Source organism: Esox lucius, chromosome 12, assembly GCF_011004845.1.
Source record: "Esox lucius isolate fEsoLuc1 chromosome 12, fEsoLuc1.pri, whole genome shotgun sequence".
Classification (NCBI taxonomy): Eukaryota; Metazoa; Chordata; class Actinopteri; order Esociformes; family Esocidae; genus Esox; species Esox lucius.
Window position 1 is genome coordinate 25,259,269 of NC_047580.1, and position 21,197 is coordinate 25,280,465.

At 43.7% G+C, this 21,197-nt stretch overlaps 2 protein-coding genes across 8 annotated transcripts; one reads left to right on the forward strand and one right to left on the reverse strand.

Annotated features, from left to right (window-relative positions):
• Positions 1-1,001: 1,001 nt before the first annotated feature.
• Positions 1,002-12,279, reverse strand: LOC105022341 (protein SOGA1). 2 transcript variants are annotated; one of them, XM_010890624.3, is made up of 9 exons: positions 11,271-12,279; positions 9,946-10,170; positions 8,734-8,892; positions 7,427-7,492; positions 6,135-7,343; positions 5,853-5,993; positions 5,572-5,658; positions 3,403-4,698; positions 1,002-3,151 (listed from the first exon to the last, which is right to left on the reverse strand). In XM_010890624.3, the coding sequence occupies exons 1-9, from the start codon at positions 12,012-12,014 to the stop codon at positions 2,987-2,989; spliced, it is 4,092 nt and encodes a 1,363-aa protein (XP_010888926.3). In that variant the 5' UTR covers positions 12,015-12,279; the 3' UTR covers positions 1,002-2,986. The 2 variants fall into 2 exon arrangements, with proteins under 2 accessions (XP_010888926.3, XP_019907009.2); XM_020051450.2 differs by lacking the exon at positions 5,572-5,658.
• Positions 12,280-13,799: 1,520 nt separating this feature from the next.
• Positions 13,800-19,770, forward strand: LOC105022339 (oxysterol-binding protein-related protein 2-like). Of its 6 annotated transcripts, none has more exons than XM_020051349.1 (14): positions 13,800-13,898; positions 14,262-14,382; positions 14,501-14,615; positions 14,967-15,042; positions 15,190-15,324; positions 15,421-15,548; positions 15,714-15,896; positions 17,089-17,196; positions 17,304-17,393; positions 17,572-17,683; positions 18,109-18,225; positions 18,321-18,444; positions 18,559-18,649; positions 18,752-19,770. In XM_020051349.1, exons 2-14 carry the CDS (start codon positions 14,274-14,276, stop codon positions 18,852-18,854), a joined length of 1,491 nt encoding a protein of 496 aa, XP_019906908.1. In that variant the 5' UTR covers positions 13,800-13,898; positions 14,262-14,273; the 3' UTR covers positions 18,855-19,770. The 6 variants fall into 6 exon arrangements, with proteins under 6 accessions (XP_019906908.1, XP_019906910.1, XP_010888923.1 ...); XM_020051351.1 differs by having other exon boundaries at positions 18,112-18,225; XM_010890621.2 differs by having other exon boundaries at positions 15,451-15,548.
• Positions 19,771-21,197: the final 1,427 nt, after the last annotated feature.

Genomic DNA, 21,197 nt, shown 5'->3' on the forward strand with positions numbered 1-21,197 from the left:
GCCAGTCCACCATAGGTCCATAGGACCTTCCTACAAATGTACTCTGCTGGATTGGTATTTTTGTGAAGAACATTATGAGGGATGTGGTTTGTTATAACCTATATGCCAAGGTTGTGGGTTCCACTACTAGAAGATAAAAGGTAATTTGAGCTTATAAGAAAAGGGAAGGTTCGTGGTAAGCTGATATTTGACACTGTGGTATGGTTGAGTGACACTGCCCATGGACAACGCCAGCTGCCAGCCACACCTCAGAGTGGCACCGTATGACCTCTGGGTCCCAGAGTGGAATCCAACATCTTCCAATATCTAAAATGATGGCCCACTGGTTGTGAAAGTCCAATCACAAGTTGTGAAAACGTTAATTTGAACAGACTTCATCTGTGGTCTGTTGATTGTATCCTTGTGTAGGTTATCTGAGAGAAAATAGCCACAGGGACATGACAGCCTTGAAACCCTTGGACAAGCCAAATATAGAACAGTGCACTTTTCGCATTCTGATCATATTCCTACAATATAAACGTCAGAAGGTTTCCCCTCAGGAACTAATTGGACTGTAAAACCAATGGTATAGCCATCTCTATCAATGGCTGTCAGTCCTGACTTATTTTGCCAGAAGACCATTGGTCATCACCATCTGTAGAAAGTCACCTAGGCTTCATCATGCACTGCCATTGGAAATTCTATTTCAAAACCTACTATAACCATATATAACCATAGATTTCCTCCTACCTAAGACAAATAAGTACACTATTGTGTATTACTTTGGAACCACTAAATAGCATAAAATATGAAAATATATTCCTAAATTATTTTAAATTAATTAAAAACTATTAATGATAACATAAATATTGAAAGTGCTATTGTGTTATTAATAAAACAATATGACACTTCAAATATTTTTCATATTATCATTAATAGACTTGGAATAAATTAGGACTATATTTGTAAGTGTACTAAAATACTACTTCCAATCATGTATTATGAATAACACATTACCAGACCACAGACTGAACATTTATTAGCGGGAAGACATGAGCACCGCTTTCATTACATCAGGAGTTTGAAAATAAAGGCCAGAAATGCATTCAGACAGACACACCAGTGCTCCAAAAGTCGAGTAGCTACTATGTTCAATTTCCATTTCCTAGGAGCCAAACACCGCATAGACAACCAGTAAAGAATGTTTGAATATAAAGTATTCAACATTCTGTCTCATTAAAGTCTTTTTTATTTCAAATGTATTATTCGTGTTGTGTCCATGGTAAAGGTCTGCTGTTTAGTCATGGGGCATTGGGTGATCTCTGTAAGAACTCTTTAAGCAGTCCGTTGGCAGGTCTGATGTCAACAATGGTTTTACCAGGAGAGGTGAAAGTCAGTTAGGCAGGTAGGGATGAACGGCGAGGCTTCCCTGACTGCATAAGGACCTGTGATCTCATTAGCTGCTTAGTGTTATTTCCCCTTCAATTGTTTGCCTGTGACAGAATTAACAAGTGGCCTCACCCCTTCTGAGAACCATGTGTCTGTGGCTGAGGTTGGTCTCAAGTTAAATTGTCACGTGGAATTTGTACTTACCCACACGTCTTGAATGCAGATCTGCCCTGAAGGCTGTGCCCTCTATTTTTCAACCATTCACATGTATTTCTGCCCTCAAGGCATGTTTAGGTAAAACCTCCCACTACCTGTTGACTTTGCTCCTAGGGCCAGGTCATGACTTTGAGACACTAGTCATATAGGCTCACCAAAACCAGAGTGATGACAGATGGCAACACAGCTCTAATACATTAACAGTATGTACAGGGCAACGTTTAATTGGTAACATACACCTTACAGCAGATGTTGACATGGGTGCAGCAAAGTGTGTTTGAAGGCCTAAACAATGTGGTAGATCAAATCCTGTAACATGTAAAACTGTGTCCACATATAAAAAGTCCACACGGGTACAATAAAACCTTATGCAAAAACAAATCAAATGGATTAACCAAATGGGGCCAGTGCAAGTAGCACTGTGGAAAATACAAAAATGTCCTGTGTTCAGAACTAGTGTTCAGAACCAGTGTCAGGTCAGCGCGCATAAAGGACCCGGGGTGTGTGTGTCCCCGGAATATACCACCAAACCCCTGAATATACCACCAAACCCCTGAAGATAACATCAAACCCCTGAAGATAACATCAAACCCCTGCACTGTATCCACAAATCTGCAGCAGCCTGGTCTTGACACCCTTCCGCTCTGTGCCCTATACTGTCCTCCAGTTAAAGCGTTCCTCTACTACATCCATATCATAACTCTTTGTCCTGCCTCCCGCGTTGGCTGCGTCACCCCCAGGGGAGGCTGAACTAACCCTGCACGTGACCCCACCGGAGGGACCAGCGGTGTGCCTCCGATGACTTGTTGGGCTGACATCACCATCCTCCAGGGAGATACGGCCTGATGGTACGGTTCTGTAGAAATGTCTGAGAGTTCTCAGGAACGTGGAACATTTCCCTAGTGGCCTGAGGCCGAAGAGGAACCAGCTTCTCCATTTGTTGATGCGGCTGGACCGTTTCTGATCTTCAGTGATGTGCGCACACAGAGAAACTTTGTGAGCGCGCCTCACTGAGGGGGCCAAGCTTTTGGCCCTCCACAGCACCCCTATTGAGGAGTAGGTGCTCATGGATAATAGCAATTACAGTGCAGCATTGAATACTACACTTTTTTAAAAATATGCCAATATATTTATTTAGTCTATATAACGTCGTAAAGTTGAAAAGTATAATGGGCTGAACATTTTGTAACGTGCATCTATTTTGAACAAGGACATCCTACAGACTGACTGGCCAAAAATGCATCTGCTCAAGTAACTGTAATGACTCCTTGACTACTTTCCTGTATCCATCCTTCCTGGCGACTTAATGCATAGTTTCAAAACACAGGCCTTGATTCTCCGTGTCCGTGGTAATCTTCATCAGCTGTCTAGTGGTGTCACATGACTGCCTCCACCCCCAAACTCACAGTTGGGAGTTGGGCTCTCCTGACCCACCACCATTTACAGCTGAGAGGTATCTATGTCGCTGTAGCTTGGTCGGGGTCAAGCTGTTTTGTTGGGAGGAGCGAGAGGATCGGGCAAAGCAGAAGGACAAGGACCTTGAACTGCTGCAGTCGTAATTCCCATCCTAAGAGAGAGAAACAAAGGGACAGAGAGGTTGAGGGGCAGTGTAACAACAGACTGTAATCCAGTAAGCATAGGTGTGGGAGGCTCAGTACAAACGAGAACAATGTGTTCAATTAGTGCATCCTTAGTGCAAACCAAGCAAGCTAACCTGTATTGCATGTGTGTGGACAGACATAAGCCACTGGTCAGCAACAAAAATATAAGGGATGTACATTGTGTGTGTCCTGTGTTGGGTTGGCCTGCAGTACACACCTCCAATGTGACGTCACTCTCCAGGCTCAGGTCTCCCCTGACAGCCTGGTTCAAGCCCTGAGCCTGACTGGGGTAGTTGTCCTCCTTGGGGCCGTTCACTGCTTCTTCCCTCTGCTTCATGAACCTCTGGTTCACAATCCTGGTGACACTGTCGTTCCTGTATGTGGGGGCAGCGGGGGGGTTTGACGGCACTCTCTCCTGGGTTTTATTAGTCGCAATGCACTTCCCCTTCTGCCCCACGGCTGTTTTCGGCTTGTCTGCCCGACCACTCATTTTGCGCAGGAACTCAGTAACTAGGCCGTAGCGGTTGGCACCAGAAGGTTTGCTGGTGGGTTTAGTGTTGTTTCCTCCACCACCCAATTCACTGTTCATTGCGCTGTGGTGAATAAGGCCTGGGCCAGCTCTGGGATGTGTAGGCTGGGCCCAGGGTGACCTAGACGGACCCCGATGGGACAGGCCCCACAGAACACGCTCCCTACTGGCCGTGGCAGAGGACGCCGTTAAGGAGTTTAAGCTAGTGGCGTTGGAGACGGTTGTGGTGATACCAGACGCGGAGGAGGAGAGAGAGGAGGAGGGGGAGATGGAAGAGGGCGAAGCGGACGCAGAGTGCCGGCGGTACAGCTTTGGGGACGTGGATCCTGACTTGGGCCTGTCTGTCCGACCTGGCAGCCTGTCCAGGGAGGTCGAGATCTGCTGAGCGCGGGCAGAAAGACGCAGAGGGGAGACTCTCACTGCACTTACGCAGTTGGGCCCGTCCGTCTGTAGGCCCACACTAACCATCTGCGGGTACAGCCGAGTCTGAGTCCCCGAGTGGGCCACGTTGACCGTCCACCCCCTGCTCACAGCCCCCCTGCCCTTCCTCCTCCCTGGCGAACTGGAGTGAACCGCCTGACGTAAGCTAGCCGTCATCTCCTTCATATCGTCGCTCAAGTTAGCGGAGAGCCTCAGACATAGTGGAGTGAGAGAGCTCCGGGATGTATTAAGCCCGGCGGAGATTACACCGGCTGTAGGACTCCTGTCTGCGTTGGTGCCGTGCCTCAGATGAGCCAGATGGAGCCGCCGCGCGGACGGGGGACTGCAGTAGACGCGGAGGACAGTCTTTTCAGGAGCAGTGTGGCTCCTTTCCAGGGACAACTGGTCTAAATCCAGATTAGGGAAGCTGAGAGGCATGATGGGGTGGTCCCACGTCTTAAAGGGATCATCTTGGTCCAGTTGAGCAGCCTCTTTGTTTAGGTAACACCAGTTCTTCGTCTTGGACCTTAATGTAGTGCGGTCTGGTATGCTTTTATTTCCTGTCTGTGAGAAAATTTAAGTATCTTCAGATTACGCACAGAAACACAGTGAAAACAGCTGTGTAAAGAAATAAATCTGATCTCCTCAATTCAAAGTCTCACTGGGCCTAGCAACACCACAGACTAGAAGCTAGCTGGTAATCTGATATTTCTGTCCATCCCCTGGCAACAGCTGAAATATTTGCTATTGGCCTTTTTCATTTAAATTTCCATAGCATTTGCCAGCAAAATAATCTTCTATACATTAAAAAGTAATCACCACAGAATGTGTGAACGCAAAGCCATATCCCAAATGTGACCACTGCCAACCTGATTTAAGTTATCATTCAACATTTCATGGAAAACCCCTGTTCGGAATAACAGAATGTGACTGGAAATGTAGCCTACTAATTGTTTTTGACCAACGACACCCAAACCACAAGCCTAGCAATTATAGTGAGTCATGAGTTTCGTGCACTTTCTTATCAAATCCCTGAGATCCACATTGCATTCTAACTTCTTCTTCCCCGAACACTGGTCTTTTTTATCACCCTCTTACTCCCCCCTTCTCTCTCAGTTTTTTATTCTCTTTCTTGCTCACTTTCTCCCACTCAAATATTCCCTCTTGGTGTCTGTAAATCAGTGGACGTACGTGCTAGTCCTGCTTTTGGCAGTAGCCCCCAGAAGAGCTTAGCCCAAATACTGTTTCCCGGCCTGATCTCATAAGGCCTGTATTGCAGGAAGGCCAGGGGGAAGCCCCTGCAGATAGAAGCCACTACTGCTGAATAACCAAACCCTTCTGAACACAATACAGGGCAGATAGACATGGGTATCTGGCAGCTGAAAGGAACCAGATATAATGGAGAGGGGAATAAAGAACAGAAAATGCCTCCCTTACCCCAGGAGCTTCCTTCTGTGACTCCCTGGGGCTGCTATGCTGCTCCGGACAGCTCTCTACACCACTCTTATCCGCTACGCCATCAATCTGAGATTTCAAGAGAAAGTGTTGGGCGGTGTTGCCTTTTCAAAATGATATATCGGATCCACGCTCTCAGTATATAAAACAGTATATACACCTCATTGTGAGGGACAATGTAGGCCTAGTAGAAATACTAACTCACGTAAAAGGACAGTCACTTCGTTGGACGAGGCCATAATGCGACAGAGGTATGATCTCACCTTGCTGATTAAGACCTTCAAGTCTGATGTCCATGAGCCTGTGGCACCTTGTCCTCCCATACAGTCCTCTGAGTCCCGCAGCACTGAGCCCAGATACTGCAACAATCCGTGTAGCATAGCTACTGTCACAGGATCTCTGCTCTGCCACAAACAAACAACGAAACTACTGTAAAACACACATACATTTAGGATACCAGGATTATTTGCTGAGAGGGATTCATTAAAACGTTCAGCTGCAGTATTTTGCGATGCATTTTCCTCTCTGTTCTCCTCCCTTTATACCTCCTCGCCCTCCAGGCCTGGTGTCTTCCTCAGACAGCCCTGGTGAAGGACCCAGAGCACCTTCAGCGTGAGCTGCATCATTGGGTCGCTGCAGCTGCCGAGGCGGTCGGACCATCCCAGTCGTTCCTTCGCTGCCGTTTGCAGGCCTCTGGCGGTTTCCTGCCTGGCTGAGGCCTCTGTGTTGGCCTGTGTGTCCCTATAAACCGGGGACGGGATGGCTGTGGGACCCCCTTCAACCCTCGGCTCCCTTCCTGCTGTCACCAGGCTTTCCACCCTGTCAATTAAAGCCAGCAGCATGGCCCTTAGAAGCTCCAGGGCCTCAGACAGGTGGCCCTGCATCAGTGTATCCAGGGGCAGAGACTGGGCTTTACCCTGCGGGTAGGACTTCACACGGGGAAGCTGGGTGGATGAGGCCGGGGAGCTGTGGCCCGTGTTTGCTGGTGACGTAAGAAGCTGGATAGCGGAGGTCACAAGGCAGGCGTGATCTCGAATGGCAAGGAGGGATTCATGTTCTTTCATGTTCAGTCCACTGGCAGCACTGATTCTTCGTGTATCACTCTGCTGGATGCTGTGGGGTTCTGGTTCCCCAGCTACAGGCCCGTCTCCAGGTGTCTGTCTGAGGGGTCCCTGCCTCTCAGACGGGGATAGGTCGTTGCAGTGTATTTTCATCGCCTCCACCTGGGGCCGGTCAGTTACGCCTCTCCTCTGTCCCTCACTCGCCCCCTCTGTAGTTTGAGTGCATTCCATTGTCACACCCCTTTCACCTTTCTCTACATCCCCAACATGGGACGCTGGTAGATCTCCTTTTACTGGCACCTCCTGCAGTGACTCTTCTTCCTCCTCTCCTACCGTTTCACTGTTCCTCATCTCACTCCTCATGTCACTCCTCATGTCACTCCTCATGTCAGTCATCTCAGCGCGGAGGCCACGGTTCTCTACCTCCAGCTCTACTATGCGACGACTAAGCAGCGTTGCTTCCTCCTCCACCAGCCGCAGGTGAACCTTGACCTCTGCTTCCCTGGTATGTGAGGACTTGGCAGTGCCCTCAGGAAACTGAGCGGCATCTACATCTCCATAGGCAGAGCGGTATTTTGCCAGCTCTTCACGCATGCTTTCGCTTTCTGATATAATCTTGGTCAGCTTCTTACACATGAGAGCTGATTCCTCCTTCGCGAAATGGAGCTGGCACTTCAGATCAGCACTGTCATCCTGAGAATCACATAAATATTAACAGTACTGCTAGTTATGTGCCAAATCCAATACTTACTGGTATTAACATATTTAAAATGTACCTGGCGAGGCAGCTTCCTCTCAACCTTACTGGTTTGTGACCTGACATTTTTCCTCTTCAGAGAACTCTAAAAACATGACAGAGAAGGGAGTATGGGTTTAAATGTCATCCAGGAATAATTCACCGTCCTTCTCTCCTCTCTCTCTTTGTTTGTCACTAGTAAACTGATATTATAATGGACATTTTATAGGACTTTTTTCTCTATTTTCTAAATGTATTTTTCATTCCTTGTACTATATATTTGCATTGGAGAGATAAAAGTGTTAAAAAGACCATCACTTGGAAAGTTCTATTAGTGAAGCACTTCCTGTACGACTCAGTGTGTTTGCTGTTTTGAGCATGATAGGAATGTCGGCTGGTGTCACAGTGTCAGCCTCTGTCTGGGCTCTGTCTGATGGCAGGCCTAAGTTAAAATGACTGAAAATAAGGTGATGGGAATTATTAATAAATATCTGCAGCCTACCTGTCAATCTGTACATTAACAAACCTTCACGCAATGAAAACATTTGAATCACCAGTATGATTCAGTATTTTGCATAGAAAGAAAAATAATGTAATGTATTGAGTAATAACACAGCTCCATAAGCAAGGCAGGAAAACAGACAGCCAAGTTGCAGTAACCCTGTGCTTGAAGTCATTTTCCTTCAATGTTGACTAGGTTCCCTGCTACTAGTCTGTACAGATTAGGTCCTTTAAGTGGATTTTCCAGTCAGGATCAGAGGGACTAGCAGCTGTCTCAGATGAGCAGACTAGGCTGGGTTGACGCCAAAACACAGAATCCTGGATTAAACTAAAGCACGTGTGGCTATTCACTGACAGTATGCCAGTATGTCAGAACCTAAACCAGGCTTTTAGATGCTGCAATACAGTACAGTCCTCCTAACCCAGATTTTTACATACTCAATAGAACCAGGGGAGGGAGGGAGAACCATTGATCTATTTTTGTCTGTCTTTCTCTCAGTAGTCTCCGGTGAGAAGAATGTCAGCTGTGCTCCCAACGTTGAGCGCACCACATGCCACACCACTCTGCCCTGGTTCTGTCTTGTAGTCAGCTGCTAGCCATGCCCTTAAACCTCAGTCCAGCACAGCCATCGGATCCAGTCAGGGTCATCTGTCATATCGCTCCAGTGTCACAGAAGAAATGATGGGGGAGTATCTGCTTAATGTGCGGCAGCTGAATGTATACAGTAGCACATGGAAAGTGCGTCTAGAATTGTGTGGGCGAGTGGAGGGCTAAGAAAGCCTCATCTGAATGGTGGTGGGTTAAACAAATTGTTTTTTGTGGATGATTTTGTGTTAAAGTAGTACCTCTCTGGCTTTCTCAATCTCTGCCTGCAGAACTTGCTTTGTCACCTCCATCTCCTGCTGCCTCTCCCGCAGCCTTTCATTCTCCCACTCCAAACGGGAGTTCTTCTGCTGCACCGACTCCAACTCATTGTGCAGGCGTAGGGACACATTCTTTGCTACCTATGAATGGACAAACATTACAAAGCACTGACTTATGACTGTATAACGGTCTACAAAACACTTGTCATTAGGGTTAAATTCTTTAGTTATTAATTAGTAGAGCATATACATTTCCATGACATTTTCTAATTTATGCTTTGATGTAATAAGGGGGATGATACACCTAGGGCAATATAGAGTCGTTGTCTCCAATAGGTTGACCCCTGACCAATGGCAACCTAGGGAAAGTCCCCAATGGGCATTTGAAATGTGTTTAGCACATTAAAAGAACCCATGTGTAACACAAACACTCATGTGAGATATTTTGGTAGGAATACATGCAAGGAGAACATCTCTATATTAGAAACATTTGAAAGACGCAAAGAGACAAGGGGAGGGGGTAGCCAAGGGTATTAAATGATCTGCAATATTACTGGTGGGCATTCTGTTACCACACACAGCTCGGCAACCTCCAACCGAGAAATGAGCCCACATACCAGGACATTTTCCACAGATCCCGGCTCGCTCAAATCACGATGAGGCTGGTGGATAATTGGGTTTGTCTTTAATGTGTCTTTAATGTTTTCGTTTTCCAAGTCCTCGTGGCTACAACAATAAATCCCAAACATTGTTTGCCGAACAAAACCAAAAACACACTCAGTCATGGATGCATTAAACATAAAGAAACATTTTGAAGCACATCTGAAGCAGATGGAACGGTAAGTGTGGCCACATAATGTAGTTAAATCAGTGAAATTACAGTCAGTGTGCATATTTCAAGGCTCAGTCGTAGGATGTGAGTAATGCAGTTTCTCTGAAACTTGCTGAAGTAATGAGGCAGTCGAATGGAATTTCATCCAGCCAGTCATTGTGTTTTTTTACATTGACTGGAATCCTAATGATTCAGTCAACCTTGCTGATTACACATCGGGGGGACTGGGGTTGGGGGCCAGTCCTGTATAATCCCTATGAACCAGGAGAATGCTGCCATTCATTCATGAGCATTCCACACACACAAACACCATGCGCGCGCACACACACACACACACACACACACACAGAGAAATGCCTCACCTTGACGTCATGCTCTAGGGAGCGGACCAGTTCCCCGTCCACCTGGCCAGTCTGGGCCACTCGGAGGCTGCGGCGCTCTGCCTTACGGAGCCGGTACTGCAGGATGCGACAGGTCTTGTTGGCCTGCTCCAGCTGCAAACGCAGCTCCTGCAGTTGGAACATCTCGTCCTCCAGGAACAGGTCACGCATCTCCAGCATCTCACAGCGCATCTCCTCCATCTCATCCTGGACAGGAAGACCAACAGTCATGGACCTCATCTCCATCATCGTCAGGCCAGGGAGGCACATCACATCCATTGTTCCAGTGCCTTAATAACAGGCCCGTGGTGGTTGAGCTTAATGACTACTGCCCAGTACACTCACTTAGGTCACTCTGAAGAGTTTAAGTGGCCCCATCGCAGTTTTCATTGCACCCCAACCAAGCAACGTGCGACCCCATTGCCACAACACTGCCCTATCTCAGTCGGACAAGAAGACACCTATGTGACGACGCAGTTCATCAACTACAGTTTGGCTTTCTATAAAACACACAAAGCTTGTCAGGAGGTGGGGAACCTGGGGCAGGACTGACAGCGTTAAGCAACCAAGCCCAGTTGGTAAGGGCAGGTGACATCACCTCCATCACACTGACCCTCCACACAGAGCAACCCCAACGGTACGTACTCAGCCCGCTCTTGTGCTCCCTGTTCAGTGGTTGGTAATTAATCTGTGGTTGGTAATTTAAATATATAACCACAGCTTTAAACAGGGAAACTAACTGCATATCTTCACTGCACTCTATCTAAACCATATTGCCCTTCTATGCACTGACAAACCATCTCATTAACACACCCTTATTATTGACCCAATCAATCAGACACACGTTTCTTACACACTTTGTCTCTCAGACACACACTCAACATATACACTCTCGCACACACACACAAATAGAGAGACAACCACACAACACGTACAAATTCACCTATGCGCATACACATTCAGTCCACACTGCAGTCACATGCAGGTCTACATTGTAAATGCTTTGTTTAGATCCTGTTAAGACATTTGTATTATAATTTTGTACATTTGGAATTTGAAGTTGTGTGGATTTTTGTTGTATGTATTCAACCAATACACTTTGAATAGTCACGTGTGTACACTAATTTATGTTGACACAGCCAATTACGGAAAGTAACCTAATCTGCTCTTCAAAAGAAAGTTGTCTACCTGCTCCGACAGCAAGTCGCGTAGTTGCCAGCGATGTTTCAACACTTTTCTATATGTGGCAATGCGCGAAATAATAGAACTCATACGTTATGACATGCCAGTTTAATAAATAATCTTACTTTCAAATATTCATTTTCAGATCTCAAATCCTCGTTTTCTCTGACTAGTTCTTCGTGTGTCTCGTCTACCAGCTCCACAGCCAGGTCAGAAAAAGCCTGTGATGCTCCGCTAAAGTTCTGCGAGGGGAGGGAAGCGAGTGAGGACTCTCCGCACCCAGGAAAGTGGTTTCCATCCCCACCAGAATGCATGAAGGAATTGTTCTGTGATATTCGTATAAAAGGGTTGCCTCCAATAGGCTTACTTTTTTCTGATACAGTGTTTTGAGCATTCACACTTGACATTTCGCTTTTGGCCTCTCTGTCTCGACCAGTCTCGCTACTCGGAGAGTCCGCAGAATGTTGGTTTCCTTCCGATGCAGTCGCAAATCCTTCCATGCTGTCAGAAATTTCTGAACTGCTGTCTGAAGTTGATAGCTTTCCTGACGCACATCCCGAGTCCTTGCTTAAATCTTCTGAAACATTGCTGGCGTCAGATAGTTTCCTCAGAGTGCTTCGATTGTTTTGGCTCTCTGTGACTGATAAAGAACACTTTCCTGTGCGCTTCGCCTTCTCTTGTTTCATTTCCCTCCCTTTACTCACGATGCGTCGGATAGTCCCAGATGACCTGGATGAGACTGGGGCATCTTTGGGTGGCGTATTGGATGTAGTTCGATTCTTCTTCATGCTAGCACCCTGCACCTTAGGTTGTCTATGTCCCCGGTGTGTCTGTTTTGGCACCTGATTATCACCATCTCTGCTGTTCATTTCTTGTCCGTTTTCTCCAGTGCAAATGTATCCCGCTTAATCAACACATACAATCAGTAATGCTTCGAGTTATGCAAATTGAGATATAACACAATTGTCACAACTTTTTGTATACGCGCAAAATCTGAAATACTAGATCGCATGGACTGGGTTTCTCTCCTCCCGCAGCTGGTGAATGTGCTGTTTCATTGCTTGACTTAGCCCGGCCGAGATTTTATTTAAGCACACCCCGCCCACCTTAACATTGGCCTATGCACTGTGGCTAATTATGGCGTGCGTGATGGTATTGCAGGCAGCTTTGAGCATCATTCGTCCTACACTAATGCTCTCCTTAGTTACCGAACAGTGGATATGAAATGTCTACACACCCCTTGTGATGAGACAAAGATAAATCATGTCAGAACTTTTTCCACCTTTAATGTGACCTATAATGTGAACAATTCAATTGAAAAACTAACTGAAATCTTTCAGGGGTAAAAATAAAAAGCAATAACCTGGTAGCATATGTGTGCACACCCTCTTATAACTGGGGATGTGGCTGTGTTCAGAATGAACCAACCATATTCAAACTCATGTTAAATAGAAGTCATTACATATGAACAAAAATATGAACAAACAAAGTTCATATTACAGTACCAGAACACACAAACAAAATTTACATTCACTCACTTAATATTTGTCAACTGTGCTCAAAGTGTGAAGTTATAAGAGCTAGGATATTATTAACAAAGGGTACCACTGTAATGATATTCTGCTGATATTTGTAGATGTTTGAGGAACAAGTAATGAAGCTATTTATTGTAGTGAATAAAATAGCAGGTATGGTTGTGCAAAGTAACATTCTAACAATGTCTAGAGGTTATTTGTAAGCAAAATAATATATAGCTTTTTCCAGAAAGTGGTAAGATCTAATGGTAGAAATTGGTGCTCTCATCCTTGAATGTAAATGTCTCTGGTGGTTTGGATATCAGTTCGTCACGCCTCGTGACAAAAGCTGTAAAACATTAATATATAAAAACAACATTGTGTAAAATCAACATCTTAAAATATATAAAATATTTATTTTGTGTGACATGTCATGCCTTTTGAACACACACAAATAAGTACGTCATTTTAATATCTGAGAAACCTGCGTTTTTATGTGGAAATTATACTTTTTTCACGGGTAGTGTTTACTAAAGCCCGTGAATAAATTGTTATACTCCCATGTTGTTTTTTTGTTAAATGACGCCCTCACGTGGCCCAAATAGATAAATACCGTTGCACCACTGCCACTTGAAGGCACTTATCAGCTACTGCTGGGCATTTCATTATTAGTGACGTGATTTATTATAGCACATATAAATAATAACCGTTAACTTAAGCCTTTTTCGGTGCCTTGTTGTCCGGGTGGCACTGTAGTCGACTCTCGTGGATTCGTGGTTCACTATTATCCAATTGGATACAATGATAGGACGCGCAATACATTCTAATGTGCTAAAATGTATCCAATCAGTTACATTTGTCCTTTACAGTCTTATTTTGTTCAACTTACTTCCCAAATAGGCCTATATGGGCCACTGTTTACTGAATGCGTGCTTTTATTAGGAAATATTGAATGTATGTACATTCTTAAGACTTCCACAAAATCGACGAATTTCTTCATATCTACTTAGAAATGAATGTAAGATAGTATACACTTGTTCTATCCATTATTTGTATGTCGTGCCCTTTACTTGCGGTCTATGATAGGACTAGAAACAGAGATTTCAATTGGCTGACTGACCTATCAGTAGCATCACCCTTGCTGTCCAATTCCGCCCCCTAGTTTTCTTGAAGTTGAATGTCCTTTTCGTTGTTGTTTATTTTCCGCAGAGCAACACGCCTGGGACCTTTAAAACACTGGTAAATCCCAATTAATACTTTTGTTTTGACTGTTGAGTTGCTAGCTGATGATTCCTAGCCATGTAAATATGTGATCCATTACCAACGAACTTATAGTGTGCGGCTGTCGCAAAGTCAAAGAGAAGCTAGGGAAGCGGGAGGCAATAGTTGGCTACGTTAACTTAACTGGATCCAGTAAGTAGCGCCTGGTTTTGCATGTCATCGTCAGAGATCGACAAGCAGTGGTACTGTAGGTCGCAAAGATTTGTAAACAGATTTTCTGATTTCTATAGTTTTAATCTTCTTTTAATTAATGTGTAACATTTTATGAATTAGCGCTTGGGACTAACGGATGAGAATTGAGTGTGTATTTTCGTTTCAAAGTTTGATTCATGGATGGAGGCTGAACCATGGATATTACCAGAGCAAGATGAGTTGTCGATGACATTACACAATTCTGCTGTCACAATGAACAGCGAGGAAGAATTCTACGATGCTGAGACAGGTCCGTGTATTCATTAGAAAATGAGTAAAACATTTTAAAAAATGGTCATGTTTGTGTGTGACTGTTTTTCAGGGAGTTTAACCTACTGTTTATATGTGATGTTTTTGTTTTCTCTCAGGCTTGGAATCAGGTGATGACTTATCTGATGTTAGTTTTAAAGATGCCCTAGTGAATGACTGTAAGGATTCATCAAACGCCATCAGACCACAAGATAATGGAGTGTGGGAGCGAAGGTAAGGATGCATCGGAGAGAGATTCTCTTCTTCATAAACTGTTCCCACATGAAGCCTGCAGCACGTTTTTATTAGGTGCGCTTGCCAAAGCGTGACTCTAGATTTCTTTTATAGTCTCATTATTAGCTGTTCCGGACAAAGGCAAAGAACAACTCTAGATTTCTCTCATTCTTCTTCTTAATTTTTTTTAAATTCAAATTCTTTCCAGAGGCATGTTGTAACTAAAAAGTAATCTTAATTGCAAGTAGGTTGTTGTAGCTTAGAACCCTAAAAGAAATGTATATGCTGTATCATCACAGTTGGTGTTCACTGTTAATCGCTTTTATGTATTGATTGTTGTTTTTGGTTCAGGAAAACCCTGCCTGCTCCAATGATCTCTAGAAGTGATTACAGTGTATGGGGCATACTGAAGAAATGTGTTGGCATGGTAAGAATGTAGACCAAAAAAACTTAGCTTTACAGATGCATCAATAATTCAGACAATAGTTATCAACAGATGTTCTGTTTTGTAACATTTAACAAGACATTAATTGAATGTTGATTGATAGTTTGTTCTTTGTTGCGTTTTCTAAAGGATCTGTCCAAGATAACGATGCCCATCGTGTTCAATGAGCCCCTGAGTTTCCTTCAGAGAATGTCAGAGTATATGCAGCACACTCATCTCATCCACAAAGCCTGCACCCTGTCAGACTCCATAGACCGCATGCAGGTAAGCCTGTTGGATACACTTACACACTCATAACTCATGTTGTACTTAATCTTACAGAGAAGTATGAAAAAGAGGCTCAAGCAATGAATAGTTTAGCTTTTCTCTTGTGTTATTTCTCTCTGCCAGGTGGTAGCTGCTTTCGCTGTTTCTTCTGTGGCATCTCAGTTGGACAGAACTGGAAAACCATTTAACCCTCTGCTGGGAGAGACCTATGAACTTACACGGTACTGTCCGCCATCTTCAAAAGATTAATCATACTGTTCCTTTTTCTGAAAACGTTTGGTTGACTTCAATTGATTTCAGATAATAGTTTAACCAGAATCTATTTGGATAATGAATTTATTGTTTAGGTGTCAGTTATACTTTTTAATTAGGTTTTTCCATCTTAGTGAGGATGAGGGGTACAGATTTATCACTGAACAAGTGAGCCACCACCCACCTATTAGTGCCTTCCATGCCCAGTCTCTGAAGCAGGAGTTTGAGTTCCACGGTTCCATCCATCCCAAACTTAAGTTCTGGGGCAAGAGTGTGGAGGCTGAGCCTAAAGGCACTATGACACTGGAGCTGCTCAAGTGAGTGTATGTTAGAAAGTGTATGTATGTTGTCTGTGTGAACTCAAATGCAATGGACAAATAAAACCTCAAATGCAATGGACAAATGTATATGTCTGGCTAAATGGACATGCCCACAAGTCAGCATAATTTACATTTCTAGAACTATGTGGCTTTACTAGAGTACTCAGTATTGAGGACACAAGCGTTTGTAAATGGTAAAAATATTATGAACATAAAATATTTTGTTCTTTTAATTAACAAGTGGTAGATTAAGGGGCTGTATATGATTGGAATGCTTACAAATTGCTTGGGCCATTTCAAACAACAAGACGATAACATTTCATAAAACATGAGCGACACACAGGCACCATTGTCAGTTACCCTATGAGATAAAACTGCATTTCTCTGTGACCAAGAGAACGTGGACTTGCTTCAATTCTGCTAAATTATTTAGTTTAGTATATTTTTATGTTTAGAACTGCAGATATCCCTAGACACCAGAGATGCAACCACCGTTGCAGGCGCTAAGGTCTTTCACATCAGTTCCTCTGAGCCAGAGCACATGTATTCTCTCCCCTGATAGGCCAGGAAATCTGAGCTGGCACTCCCAATGCAAACCACGTCACAGATTTCACACACTTCATCCTAGCTTCTCACAGACAGCATGGAGGTCAATGGGAAGACAGAGCTGCTTCAGTAAGTATGCAGGAATTGATGTTATGCCACTCGTGCAGCCCGACACTCAGGGATGTTAGTCGGAACTGGTCCAGAACTGTCGCTAAGGTCCCAAAACTGTTTAACCCATAACTGAAGTGTTATGTAATTTCTCAGATGCTCGATTATGTTCTGGTTACATATGTATTAAGACACAGGTTTCAATCTTGATCCAAGAGGGGAAAAGAGTCTGAGGGATTTTGTCAGGTCTTCACTGAAGTGGAAACGGCGGCAGATACTAGACCCTCCATTGAATGCGTGTTAAGAGACGAGATCAGAATGAAGATCTCCAAACATGCTCTTTCCAAGTTGCTTGCTGTCAAAATTGAAATGAGGAAAAAGTTTGTCAAACTTACCTGAACTGATACCTCTCGTTATCTAAAGCTGTGTCCTGACAGACCAATGTTTGATTAACATCTGTGTACTAAGCGCGCACATGGGCCTTCTTTCTCATTTCCACAACTTGGGACTTGTTTAACAACTTGTTTTGTTCCAGACATAAAGAGGCATATACATGGACAAACCCTTTCTGCTGTGTACATAACATCATCATGGGCAAGCTCTGGATTGAGCAGTACGGAACTGTGGAAATAGAAAATCACCAGTAAGACAACAAAAACCAAACCGTTGTTCTTTGTTCTCAACAAATATAATTTATTTGTAGGTAGTAGTACGTTAATCCTCTCCCCCCTGCATCTAATGACTGGTCAGCACAGGGGACAGGTGTGTGTTGAACTTCAAGCCCTGTGGCCTGTTCGGTAAAGAACTTCACAAAGTGGAGGGGCATATTCAAGATAAGAGGTAACCGACATATATAGAGTCATGCTTTATCAGCCATAATGATCGTACAATAAGGAATTTGTTATGGCATACTAATGTTAGCTTTTATTAAGCCTTCCGTCAGCACTGACATATCATTACTGCTGCTTGTTTTAAGTTGTGTCTCACTGTCGCTGGTCCTTAATGTCGTTTGGAACAGTAAGAAGAAGCGCCGTGTGCTCTATGGAAAGTGGACAGAATGTATGTACAGTGTGGATCCTAAGATGTATGAAGCCAGCAAGAATAAGGGAGATGCTAAGATAAAGACACAGGTGAGCACTTTGCAAAGTCTACACACGCCTACAACATTGTTAGGATACTTGACTTCCCAGAGTCCTGAACCTGGTGATGAGCTTGGAGGGTGCATCCTGTCAAGTTTGGCATGCTGTTTTTTGTCTTCCGTGGGACTATGACCGCGACCACACTGGGTTCAGGTAGGGTCGTCATGCAAGCTCCATGTAGTTTCTGTTCAGGCACCTCGAAAAAAATAGATGTTGTGGAGGCATGATGCAGAGGCATTGTTGGGCAGATCCCAGCTAGGTTTTCCATTATAATTTGTAATGGACTGTAGACCCTGCCAAGTGTCGAGCATAGCACTCTACAGCAGTGTTTTGAAATGACAAGTTGTTGCTAAAAGTGTTGCGTGAGTGCAGTCTGTAGTTGGCAGTAGGTTCATGCGTACAGTTTTTGTTTGCAGCAGCAATGTGCTGGAGAAGAGACTGAGGGTGGACCAGAGGTTCAAGAGACTGTTGCTGTGATACCAGGAAGTGCCTTACTATGGAGAATAGCCCCACGACCTCCAGATTCAGAACAGGTAACACACAAAGAGGGAGCCTTAAAGGACATGGTGTTTTTATTTCCTGTGTACTTAATTAACCTGGAGGCTGATCCTTGCTCACTCTGGTATAGATGTATAACTTCACCCGCTTCACCATGACTCTGAATGAGCTGGAACCTGGCATGGAGAGGCTTCTGGCCCCCACAGACTGCCGTTTGAGACCTGATATCAGAGCCATGGAGAATGGAGACCTTGGTAACGACTCGCCTTGAAATGCACACGCACTTTAACAACAACATTCAAGAATAATGTACATACATTAAGGAGCCTTTTTTCTTTTTAACTGAAAGGGGTTTTTCTGTTTTGCAGACACAGCACATGTAGAGAAGGACAGGTTAGAGGAAAAACAGAGAGTGGGACGCAAGGAACGTTCAAATGCGGAAGAAGAGTGGCTAACTAGGCGAGGATACTATGCAATCATAAGTATTTGCCTAGAAATGTGGATCTCTAAGTATTTTAATGAAGTCATTTCTCAAGCATTTTTCTGTACAATCTTTTACAGGTGGTTTCAGTTGGGATCAAACCATCACACAGGAGCCCAGGACTGGCTATACAAGGGGAAATACTTTGATAGGAATTATACTAACTGTCCTAACATTTACTGATGGGTTAAGAGGGACTAAAGGGACTGTCAGGTTTACCATCGGTGATGTCACCAGACCACCCACCCCTCACCTCTCCCCGCTGATGTGACTGTTTACCCTTATCATTTATAATGAATTGATGTAGGCCTGTTTATGTTCATTTTTAGCACTGAGGCAATTGAGAAATTAATGTCTGACAGATTGGTTTTCATTTTTTGAGTGAGAGGGGAAAATTTGAGCAACTGACAAAAAGACAATTTAAGAAACTATTCAGATTTTGATATCCTTTTACACATGTCAATCTTCTGATATCCCTGGCTTATTAACTGGAAGAATCCCATCTATTTCTGATGGTTCTATTTATTACTATTACCCATAGTTTAAAAGACTATATCCAGTACTGACAATATGTGGTGGTAGGCATTGTTCAGCATTGTTCTGGGGCCAGTTTTCCAAGTTATTTACCTGATATTTAATACAGTCTGTTTTTGAGGTAAAAAGGTGAATTCGGGACAAATGGTCACATGGATGGGGCTCACCTAATAGTCAGGTTAATTTCTATGGTAATGTATGACCTACCACTAACGCGCGCAGAGGCTGGAATTAAATTATTGGGATTTCCTCCCTCTTATAAAGATTGTGTCCACATCACATTCATTTGGTCAAGACTGATCAAGTGCTTTATTAATCTAATATCTGTGAATTAAACAGTTTAATATTCAAATATCACATGGGCAGTGGCACAGTGGTCTAAGTGACTGAGGCAAGGTTCAGCCAAGAGGGTGCGCCCAGTCCGATCAATAAAAGTCGCTGTGCATTGATACCAAAGTACTTCAGAGATAAGTTATAAAATTCAACATTGCCAATTTCACTCAAATTTGTAAGATAACCTTTTCATTTTGACTTTGGCACAAAATAAAATATGTCTAACAAAACAGTTGAGAGTTTATAATTTTCTCTAAGGAGTTTGGCATTTTGCTTGCCACTTGTGCACTTGCAACCAGCAATGCAGAAAAGCAATATCTACTGTCATATGTGGGATGAAGCCTGAGCTGCTGAAATAAGCAAGCCAATAAAGAAAATGTATTGATTGATCTAGCCGGATCTAGCTCTATTTGTAGTATACCCTGTGGATTTGGCCCATTGGATAAATAAATGAATAATTAAATAGAACGGAAAAATCATTGACTTGAATGAGGACTTGTGTTCTACCCATTCTAGTTTATGAAGGGGTTCTGTTACCCACAGATATTTTACCTGTACATGTGTTTTATGTATAAGTTCTATGCTAGCAATATTTCAGTCGGTGGCTGGTGACGTCTGTTGATGAGTGCACTGTCTGTGCATGTGTGACTATAATAATGCTGAACTAGATAAGGGTTTTGTTCATAAGTGCAAACCCATGTACATTCAAAATGTTAGGGTTCACCTACACTACTTCTGTTATTACGTGAATATTCACTGAAATGATGAGTCGTAATCCCCATAAATCCTATCGACAAAACTTGAAGTGGTTCTTTTCATTATTTTTTTCCATTAATCACTAATGGGCGTTTAGCCCCAAACATGATCACCACAAAAAAACAATTGCTGTAAAAAAGTATGATTATTTGTATGATTACTAAGTTGATTACTTAGCCTAAGGCCGCCTCCCTATTGAGATATCAAAAATCAGTTAGAGGTCTGACTTTATCACATCACATGACCATGTTTTTTTGTGATTGTTAATGGTATTTCTGACTGTACAATCGAGCAAATTAGAGATGTTAGGTGGCATGTGCAACTGAATTGCAGGGATTGCAGCAATGAGGTCTCCGAGGTAGACGTACATGTAAAAGTTGAAGATGGGGTAAAAAAAAAATCCTGGGCCTGCTGGTGTGGGAATGAAGAGACGAGTACCACCTGCCTCATGGCAGGAGGGCAAACAGTTTGTGGCATGGGTGTGAAGGGTCTCTGGTGATGCCACACACCCTACGCAGACACCGCTTGCACTTGAGGTCTACGATGGCTGGGAACTGGCCACCAGTTATGTGCTGGGTGGTTTTTACCACCCATTGCAGGGACTTCCGGTTGGCCTCGGAGCAATCACCAAACCACACTGTGGAACAGTTTGTCAGAATGCTCTCAATTATGCAGTGGTAGAGGTTCACAAGTATCTTTGAAGGGTAATGGATTATGAAGTAAAATAAATGGCTACTGTTGACAGATAATTTTTTTTAGGAAAGGGTTGTTTTTTCCAGCTACTGGGGTAAGATACACCCCCCGCCCCCCATGGGGTTTATTGCCCCCCGGGAATCAAATCCCAATAGAAGATAATGCCTTAGGGTTTAAAGGATATTTTTTTTTACCCCACTTACATTTTTC